The 9,707-nt window shown below is 42.3% G+C and overlaps 1 protein-coding gene across 1 annotated transcript; it reads right to left on the bottom strand.

Moving 5' to 3' along the window:
- Positions 1 to 611: 611 nt before the first annotated feature.
- HSD17B2 (hydroxysteroid 17-beta dehydrogenase 2) lies at positions 612 to 9,232 on the bottom strand. The gene is made up of 5 exons (XM_032195739.1): positions 8,956 to 9,232; positions 4,405 to 4,617; positions 3,928 to 4,113; positions 1,659 to 1,796; positions 612 to 1,022 (listed from the first exon to the last, which is right to left on the bottom strand). Exons 1-5 carry the CDS (start codon positions 9,230 to 9,232, stop codon positions 664 to 666), a joined length of 1,173 nt encoding a protein of 390 aa, XP_032051630.1. The 3' UTR covers positions 612 to 663.
- Positions 9,233 to 9,707: the final 475 nt, after the last annotated feature.

Below are 9,707 nucleotides of genomic sequence, written 5' to 3'. Positions count from 1 at the left end.
ATCATTTTTTATAATACTGTGGGAAGGAAATGGTTGACTGCTTGTTGAAGATCAGTCTTTGTTCATTTTTCCCCACCAAATTTATGTTGATTGGTACAGCAAAGAGGATACATCAGACATAATTATACTTCACAAAAGTTGGGGTTAAAAAAAAGGATCAATCATTTCTCAGGTCCAACAGGAAAAGAGCCAGGAAAAAAAAAGTACTGGGCTGAAGCTACATTGAGAAGTGTTCACATTAAACATTTATAAGTGATAGGAATAAGCAGCTTCTTCTAATGTTTAAGAAGGGTGTGCATTCTTGTGGATTCAAAGATCTATTCAGAAAAACACACAGGTTAGACACCTGTCCATGCATCAGTAGTGCCTTTTGAAGCAGACAGGAACTATACAACCTCATGACATGTCTCACACCAAAGGCAGGATATCAGGACATCAGGGAAACATTGCAGCTCTTCCAAATAGGCCATGCCTGGGAATAATTTCCCATTTCTGATTATTTACCACTTTTCCTGAACACTATTCTTAACAAAAAGATTTCCCTCTACTCACGGGGCAGCACAAATACAGTTTACCAAAAACGGTACAATAAATAACAGTATGTTAAAATAGAGTTTTTCCCTCCATTTATCTCATTAAGCGTGACAAATGCTAATGGATACCTTAGAGATTCTTGTTTTCAGCCTCCAGTGTTCTCAGTGCCCTTGGGACAGACTCATTGCTCATCAACTTCCTAATGAAAAAGTCATATAACCAGAAAGGAAAGTAGCAGAAGATGCAGAGGAACATGTAAGCCCCTCTGCCAGGGGTGTACAAGCCATGAGGCCGCCTGGCCAGCAAGGCGTGCAGGATGGAGCTCAGCACCGGGGAGAGGTCAGCGTTGCAGTACGCAGGCATCTGTGGGAGGTAGCTCTTCAGCCCCAGCAGGTAGTCCTCACCGTAGTCCTGCCTCACGTCTGCTGGAAGGTGCTCCACCAGCTCCTTTTCTAGCTTGGCCCACAGCTCGGATGTGCCTTGTATACCTGCAGCAGCAATGGCATGGGATAGCAAGTGAGTTTGAGGTTAAGTGAAATTAATCCATGAGTAGTAGCTAATAAGCTGTTCCCACCACCAAGCCGAGGCTCAGTTCTAAACTGGAGGAATGAAGAACATACAAAGCTCCTGGTTAGTTACAACTGCTCTTACCAAGAAAAGAAAAATAACGAAGCACAGACTAGACAAGGAGCATGGGGTTCTGTTGCCAGCTCTACTTAAAAAGGCCTCAGTATCTTTTTTCCCCTCCCTTTCCATTCTGTCCTCACTCATTTTATGGGTATTTCTAATCAGTATTTGTTAATATATGTCTTTGACAGTAGAAAAAAGTGGGCAAACTAAAACAGAGCAATGGGGGAGAAAGAAGAGGATTTGGAAGAGTACTCAGCAGGAGGGGAGCAGGGCAAGGAGAAGAAAGGAAATCTCAGAAATTATGTATAGTAACGTCAAGAGCAAGTAAGTGACCTGGAAGGGAACAACATTCAATTAAAAAATGTATATCTTAATTTCCATAGTCAACATGAGGAATGGAAAAGAGTTTGTGAATCATTCAAGCCTCTGCTTGAGGATCCTGGAATTCAGGAAAAGAGACAAAGCATAAACCATCCAAAATGTCAAACACCAACCTGTTCTGAAGCCTGATGGCTGGATGGCAGCAACTTTGATTCCCCATTTGGAAAGTTCCTGCCTCATTACTCCAGAAAACATGGACAGAGCTGCCTTTGATGCACCATACGCAGCATACCTCGGTAGTGGAATGCCTCCTGCAGGAGCAATATAAACATGATAAAGCTCAATGTCTGCTCTTTTCAAGCCTTTATTTTGGTGATTTAGATAGAAGATTATAGCACAACCAGAATTATGCGGCTCTCACTGAGGTTAGAGACAAGTCAGTGAGGGAATCGTTTCTTCCTAGAGGTTAAAAAAAGTGTGAGTTGTAAATTAGCACTTGCTTAGAGCAGTTATGATCAGTAACACCTTGTAAGATACTTTCTATGGCAGAAAACGTGAAGTGTATTGCATCCGAGGGTAAAAATTGCTGCAAATTATGAAGTTCCCACTTCAAAATAACACTTATCTTAATGCGTGTGAACCTTGAAAGAAAACATTTCAATATAGGGGAATTTTCTGGTAAGCCACTGGTGCCATTTGTTGGGTTTTGTACTGCAGCAAGCCATGTACCACAGGAGCTTCATACACACAGAATCTTTCCTTTGAAGATGTCAGGCCAAACATATGTTATTTTTTTCTTCTGTATGCATCTGAAAAAGTTTTAGTTTCAATTGGTTTGAGCTAATTGAATCACATATGCTTTCCCTCTGAGGTCAGACTAACCTCCTGTCCAGTTAAATTAGCTCTACACAGGCAGGAATAGGCTCAGCACAAGACCTCCAACTTTTCTGCTAATGTTTTACCAAAGGACCCTCAGACCACATGTTAAGAGGAAGCTATTTACTCAATTCAGAACATATATGTGAACATCTATAATTTAAGCAATGTCATTATCAGCTCCTGTAATAGCAAATTATTTAGCACAGAGAAGCTCTGTTTATCCCTGCAAGACAGCTTGGGGACCCACACCAAGAATTAAGATATCTGCCTCAAAACACCTAAAATGCAAGCTTCACTTGGGTGCTTAAAGAAAACAGAGGTCTGTCCTCTGTCCATGCTTGTGACGTATGGTGGACAGATCAGTACTAGAATGAGTCCCTCTCATAAGTCAGTCCTGATTTATTTAAGTATTGGCAGTGAACCATAAACACAGGTGTACAGGTACAAAAACCTTCTTGGGACTTAAAAACAGAAGATGGCAGTGTCAAAACTAGGCTGATACTACATCCTCAACATAAGCCATGAGTACAAAGTAACACCTGTACAAGCCACCTTGGCAATACAGCAGGATTCAAGTGGACACCACCTGCACAGAAAAGACATCCAAACAGACAGGAAAAAGGGAAATCTGGGAAGCAGATGATACAGTAATTCCTTATGATGTCTTTCAAAAAAAAGAAAGACCTTCCATCATCACAACATCCTGGTTCTAGTAGGTCTCATTTTCAAAGGAGCATTTTTGCTCCTCAGCTGTTGGCTAACAGATACTGTCATTACTTCTGTTCCTACATCAGTCTCTCAGCTGTCCTCCTAGAATAGAAGGCTATGTCACAAAGGCGTACATATTTACTAAAAATACAGGATCAAATTTATAGGGTAAAACTGAAAAGCATAACACACTTAATATTTTCATCAATAAAATCACTTCTTAGCAAAGTGATAATCCTAAAAACATGTTAGGATAAAGTATTTTTAAAAGTATTTTGGTAATCTTACTGAAGAAATATAAATACACATTCTTTGCTGCCCAAAGGAAACTTCTAATACTTGTTATTAGCAGTTACAAATGGTCTCTGCTTACAAATGGCAAACATCATGAACTTACACAAAACACATTTACACTCCAATGGAAGAATACCTGGTTTTACATAAATCAGATGGCGTTCAGATATCTCCACAGTATGGTTTGGTTTGCAAACTGAGGTGTTTGTAAATTTCTGCTGGAATGTGTTCCCAAATCAACACAGTTGTTTGTAGTTTTTTGTTTTTAAACCAACTATCTTCCTGGAAAAAATCAGAGCTATCCCTCACTGCACCTAGAATACAAGACCTGAATTTTATGTTCTTTACAGAGCAGTGTATTTTTGACCATATTAAACTTTTTTAAGGACTGATTTCTGGAAACAGCCTCCCAACGCAAAACCTGCACTTATTATCTAGATCCTAACTCCACAGGCGTATTTACAGACGAGACTGACCACACCTTCATCAGCATTTACACAAGAAAGTTGATTGCTTTTCCTGTTGCACCAGAAACTTATCTGGCGCTTTAGCTCAGCTCACCTGCCATGCTGGACATGTTAACCAGCCTCCCCTGGGATTTCCGAAGTAATGGTAGGAAGGTCTTGGACACCTCCACGGCCCCGAAGAAGTTCACCTCCATGCACTGCCTGTACACGCTCATGGGGAGCAGCTCGCCATCAGCAGGGAAGCCCAGGATGCCCGCATTGTTCACAACTCCCCAGAGCCCTGGGAAGAGAAGAAAGCACATAGCTGTTATAACAGCAGGATACCAGCTTCATTAAGGTTAAAGTGATGAGCTGGATGGTGCCTCCAGATGAAAGCAGAGATGATCTGTAGCTATAGATACACAGTACCCCCTCCCCAAGCAGTCATCACTGTTTTTCCTGTGTCTACAAAAGCAGGAGCCATCAAAGCAAATTCCCTGACTGCCCACAGACATACACAAGACAGAATGGGGCCAACATGTCTTGTAAATATGTACATTAGTACCCCCATATATCAACATAAAAGCTGTACCTGTATTTTGCACCTTCTCTGAGACTTGTAGATAGGCTTCCTTGACTTGGGTGGGATTGGTTATATCCAGCTGCAGGAGAGAGAGCCTCTGGGAACAGGTCTGCCTCAGGTCCTCAGCTCCAGGGCCATCCTTATTCAAAACCCCAGCAAACACGATGAAACCTAAGTTATCCAGGTACTTAGCCAGCGCATGTCCAATCCCAGTGTCACTTCCTAGAAGAAACAAAAAGACACGTGAAAAGTCAGTCTGCCCCAGACCATCATCACCATTAAAACAGAAGGATTGGAAATGCACACAGATGTAACCAAAAAGAGGATGAAAGGAAGACACAAACATATAAGAGTAGGAAGAGTGGTTTTGACTCATAGGTTGGAGAAGCGTTGGAGAAGCTGGTCCTTTGCCTGTTTGGCAAAAGCTGGCAGACTTCCTCTGCTCAGAGCTGAGGGCATCAGCTCATGCTCCCATCGAGAAATCCTAACACTTACTCCATGCGTACAGAAGAAATAAAACCACAGACCGGTTTAAATATAAACATTCAGGCTGAAAACTGATAATAAAAGTATCTAGGGGAAAAAAAAAAAGAAAAAAGGAAAAACACCTTAATGTGAAATCTCAGCTGGACAAAGCAATTACAGGGCATTGGAATTGACAGAAATTCACTTGCATCTTATTCTTTCTAGCATCAGACTTATTCCCAACCATTATCTTGCAAACTTTTTTATTTACCTATAAAGCAATGACCTGCCAGATACACGAAGCACCACTAAAGCAAGTACACAGCAACAACCACAATCATGATCACTCAATTTCTTCCACCAAGGAAGAATGATGAATATTTAACAAACCAGTCTGTTGATTCACAGGTTTTCATGTCGCCTTTGACATGGTATTTTGCTGCCACTACCTTAAGAAACTTGTAAGGATTTCCTGATGTGTTTTGTAACTATATTCTCCATTCTGCCCATCTACAGAGGAGCTTCTTACCAAGGGAGGAAGCACCTCACCCATCTTCCTACCAAGACTCCCAGTGAAGTGACATAGGACTCTGAAGACAGAAAGGGAATTTATAGGGACACTGCTGCAGCAGTTTTGCAGGGGACAAGATCAGGAGGGAAATGAAAAGGTTAAGGATGGATGCAATTTTCACATCATGAAGAGGAGATGTAACAGCATGTCCCACACTACTGCACTGCATCCTCCTCTGCTGCAAAAGTCCGTGTGCTGACATGCACTATCTGTGGAATTATGCCAGGGTTTAGCTACCTCCTATAATAGCCATTTCTTGCATAAATGCTCAACTTCCAAACTCATCTGCAGCATAGGTGGAAGCCTGAATGTGGTACAAAGAGCTGGAACTTTTGTCAGCTTTTTTTTTTTTTTTTTTAACCATTTCTCCATTTGTGGAAAGGCCACAAGACTCCCTATGTAACATTACCAGAAAGGTAAAGGGTTAATTTATGACTCCAGCACATGCAGAGGGATATTATAATCATCATTGGCAGGCCAGCTCCTGCACCCAAAATCCTTAGTCAATAGAATTTGATTGCCAAATTCATCTTAATCCATGCTAGATCTTCACTTCTTGGTTTTGTCTTCTATCTGGGACTTTAGCCCTGACAGATGAAAAAATTCCAGGTGACTTGAGAAAAATATGTACTTAATGCCTCAATCAATAAGTGCAAGATGTTGAAACAAATTACTCATGCTCTGTTTAATCCCTTCTTTAAAAAAAATGCTTTGGGGCACTTTTGAAATCTGCAGTTTGTTGAAGACGCACCAGACCACAGTATACATCACGCTTCACTTCTTACAGCCCTTGCCTGGAAGAGAAGAAATGAACAATCCTACATTCTTGGAATTCCCTAGAAAACATGAGGAGGCCTGCAAAGATCCTAAAGACATGATGGATTTCTGGGCATGGGGGTGGGGTGTCTTTCTTTCCCTTCTAGTGAGAAGCAGATTTCTGAATCAAATCCTTCCCCTTTTGTCCTTCCCAGTAAGAGAAGACATGAAACTACATCCCCCATAAGAAAAAGCCATACAACACAGCTTTAACTGAGAAAGTGGCAGAGGGCTTAAGAACCAGGGACAGATGTAGCAGCCCTGAGAAGAATAAATCAATGTTTATTTGTGCCTGCTGCTGGGTTCATCCCCAGCTTTTATCAAAATCAAACCTGATTTGAGTTCCAGACCTGTTATTGATGTCCAGAGAAACCACCTTTCAACTCAAAGTTCAAACTGCATAATCTTCTTTCAGCTTTAGTTAAGTCTCCTGTACAGAATTAGACTTCCTCCCCACATGTAAAATGACTATCTGCGAACCATTCGAAGATTTATTGAAGAAAGACAAATCAGTACCGACTACAACCGAGTCATTGCTGAGAATCCATTAGCAGCTCAACACTAAGCATCAGAGACCCCAAATCACACACCAGGAATGGAAAGACTAAGGTAACTGAAGGAGTTTGCTCCAACAAACACAAAATACATGAAGCAAGAATTTTTCAGTCCCTGCTACTTTGCCTCTTCATGATGGCTTCATTTTTAGAGATGCTGGCTGTCGAGCCCATCAAACCACGGAAAGCACCTGCATGCTCAGGACCGTGTTTGAGGACAACAAAGCACTCGCTCCCAGCAGGAAGATCAATAGAAACGTTTCATCAACAACTTTCAGACGGCTCACACACCCACAGTTACTCATGCGAAAAAGCTTTTTGACAACCGGGCAGTTTTCCCTAGTTGTGGTGTGGTGCTCCATTGAATTAATAATAAATAATTTTTTTATATAAATAAATAATGCATAGCAGCAGCTGTACAAGGGCCATCCAAAGAGGATCAGAACAATGTATGACAAAGCCCAGACAGATGAGCAGAGGTTTCCATGCCCTGGCCATAGGCAGCCATCTCATGAGCAATAGATACGTGGCAGCTGCTCCGAGCACAGCAGCATTCCTCTACTGTGCAGGGCTGAAACAGGGGACAGAGGTGGGGAAATCACCACTTCCCATGAAATGCCTGCCTCAGGACTTCTCTAAATTGGAGACAAATGACAACAAAATTGATGGAAAGGAGCCCTGCACCTGTGTGCACGCTGCCACACACACCTTGCTGTCAGTAAGAGGATGAGGGCTGCAGACAGAGCAATTTAGCAGAGAAATGTGTTGAGTAAAACCTTCATTTCATTGATGGAACGTTTGATTGATTGCATACCAGCCTGGAATCAAAGAGCAATTGAGAAGAGCCTCTTCAGATGTGTCAGCTGCCAGAGGTGTCCAAACTTGCATTTCTTCAGGACAGTTGCAGCACAGGTACAAAGAAAACATTCACTTGCTGCAATGTAACTCAGTGCTCTTCACTCCCCGGTATTGCCCTAACTCCAGTTCTCTGGAATAATTAAGCTCCAAAAGAAGAGCTTATTTGGATTTTCGGTTTCTCCCAAAGAACCACTGAAGAGCAGGCTTGTACTCGGGCATCCTCCTGCCTTTTTTAAGTGTGAGCCCAGTGCCTGCCTGGTGGAGAGGCACAGAGACTCTCCCTTCCCATGCGTGATGGTGTCCTTCCCGGACACCTGCCCAGAAAAACCCTGCTGACAGCAAGGAGAGCGCTTGCTGCTCATCCTCTCCTCCCTTAAGTTTTGTGTTTAATCCCCATAGTAATGCCTGCTAGGGAGATTTAAATCATTTCCATGAAGCAAAATGAGATGCTGCAATAATTAGCTATATAATCCAAAGCAACTTAACTCAGCTTTTCAGAGGGGAAAATGGAAAATAAAACAACAAAGAAAAGAACAAGTTAGTGCAAGAACAAGTAGGTAGGCACTCCAATTCAAAGGTTTGATTAACACAGCAACATTTAAAGTTTCAGAAGAAACAGGAGAAAAGCCATAAAACTACAAAAATGCCATCCCTGCAAACCAAAAGTGGATTTTGAGTAGATCAGAATGTTAATACAGAGAGTGAATTCATTAGCTCTGAACTTTCATTTCCAGTGAGAAAAATTACTCACTCCCAAATGATTTCATACCTCATTTCAAAGAGATGGCACCAACCTGGTGTCTTGAAATATAGGCATGATATACACAGCGTGTACTATGTAAATGCTCACATCAAAAGATAACTGTATGCCAGTACCTATTGCAGTAAATTCAAGTAAACAAAAGTAATGTATGAGCGTAGTAGGCTGAGGGCTTCCAGAAATTAATGTCTCTCCTAAAAAATTAGACCATCATAAGTATTCTTGTGCTTTTTTTCCCAACCAGTTATTTTCACAAGCATATCCAAAAAGCTACTTGTAAAGATTAAATGAGACACTTAAAAAAAATGGCATCTATTAAGATGCTTTTCTACTTAATTTCAGAGCACTTCTTCACCAGGGAAAGGGAAAAAAATAATAATAATAAAAAAAGACATTTCTGGAAAAGCAAATAAATCAAGAAAAGAAAAAAGCAAACCCCTGGGAGCACACGTTTCATAGATTCCTGACCCGAGAACACAAAGTTTTCCAACACACCTCTGAGAAAAGCCCAGTCTTTGCTTCCCACAGCACCTTACCTGTGACAAGCACGGCTTTGTCACCCACGGGCAGTGGCGTCGTGCCACCCAGGTACATGGAGGAGACGAGGCACACACCGCAGAACACCAGCAGCCCCCCGTAAGCCCCCAGCACACTCCCACACAGCAGCCCCAGCAAGGCAGGCAGAAGGCTCCAGAGCAGCATGCTGCCTTTCTCCACCAGGCTCCTCTTGGCCATGCGAAGCACAGTGGCCCCAAAAAGTACAGTGACACCCATACAGAGCCATCCTAAAGGGCTGGCAGCAAGAGCATCCATCGCCTGGGCAAGAAGCAAGCACAAGCAGCCCACCTCACCTCTGCAGAGCAAAGCAGGTGCTGCTCGCTGCAGCCTGGTTATATAGGAGCAGGGCCAGGGGGTGGGGCGAGAGAGGGGACTCCGTTTAAAGGTTTGACATAATCTCACTTACCCTTGGCATCTGCAAGGAGCAGGAGCCTTCTGGTTTTCCTTACCTTTTATTCCTTCTGCCTGACAGCTCCACCTTCTGAATAATGTGCTGGCTGGGTAATGATTGACAGCAGCGGGAATGGACATGATGTAGGAACGAAGCACTGGCTTTAGGATAAGATTTAACCACTGTATGTTTCATATGCTTAAAATACATTTTTCCAGAGAGGTTTAAAAAGAAAAAAAAAAACTGCTTTCTTTTCAGGAACTGTTGGAATGCCCTCACTAAAAACTTTGGGTGTAGTTTCAGAGGACTTGGTTTTGATGGGCAGTGACAAAAATGAGC

Source organism: Aythya fuligula, chromosome 12 (assembly GCF_009819795.1).
Source record: "Aythya fuligula isolate bAytFul2 chromosome 12, bAytFul2.pri, whole genome shotgun sequence".
NCBI lineage: Eukaryota > Metazoa > Chordata > Aves > Anseriformes > Anatidae > Aythya > Aythya fuligula.
The sequence above is the reverse complement of the archived record's forward strand: the minus strand, read 5'-3'. Positions and strand labels throughout refer to the sequence as shown.

Excerpts from the sequence above, each read along its gene's own strand:
- HSD17B2 (XM_032195739.1), bottom strand. The coding sequence starts at position 9,232 with ATGGATGCTCTTGCTGCCAGCCCTTTAGGATGGCTCTGTATGGGTGTC. Across the intron at positions 4,114-4,404 it reads AGAGAAGGTGCAAAATACAG|GGCTCTGGGGAGTTGTGAAC; the intron begins GTACAGCTTTTA and ends TTCTCTTCCCAG. Across the intron at positions 1,023-1,658 it reads GCCATCAGGCTTCAGAACAG|GTATACAAGGCACATCCGAG; the intron begins GTTGGTGTTTGA and ends TTGCTGCTGCAG.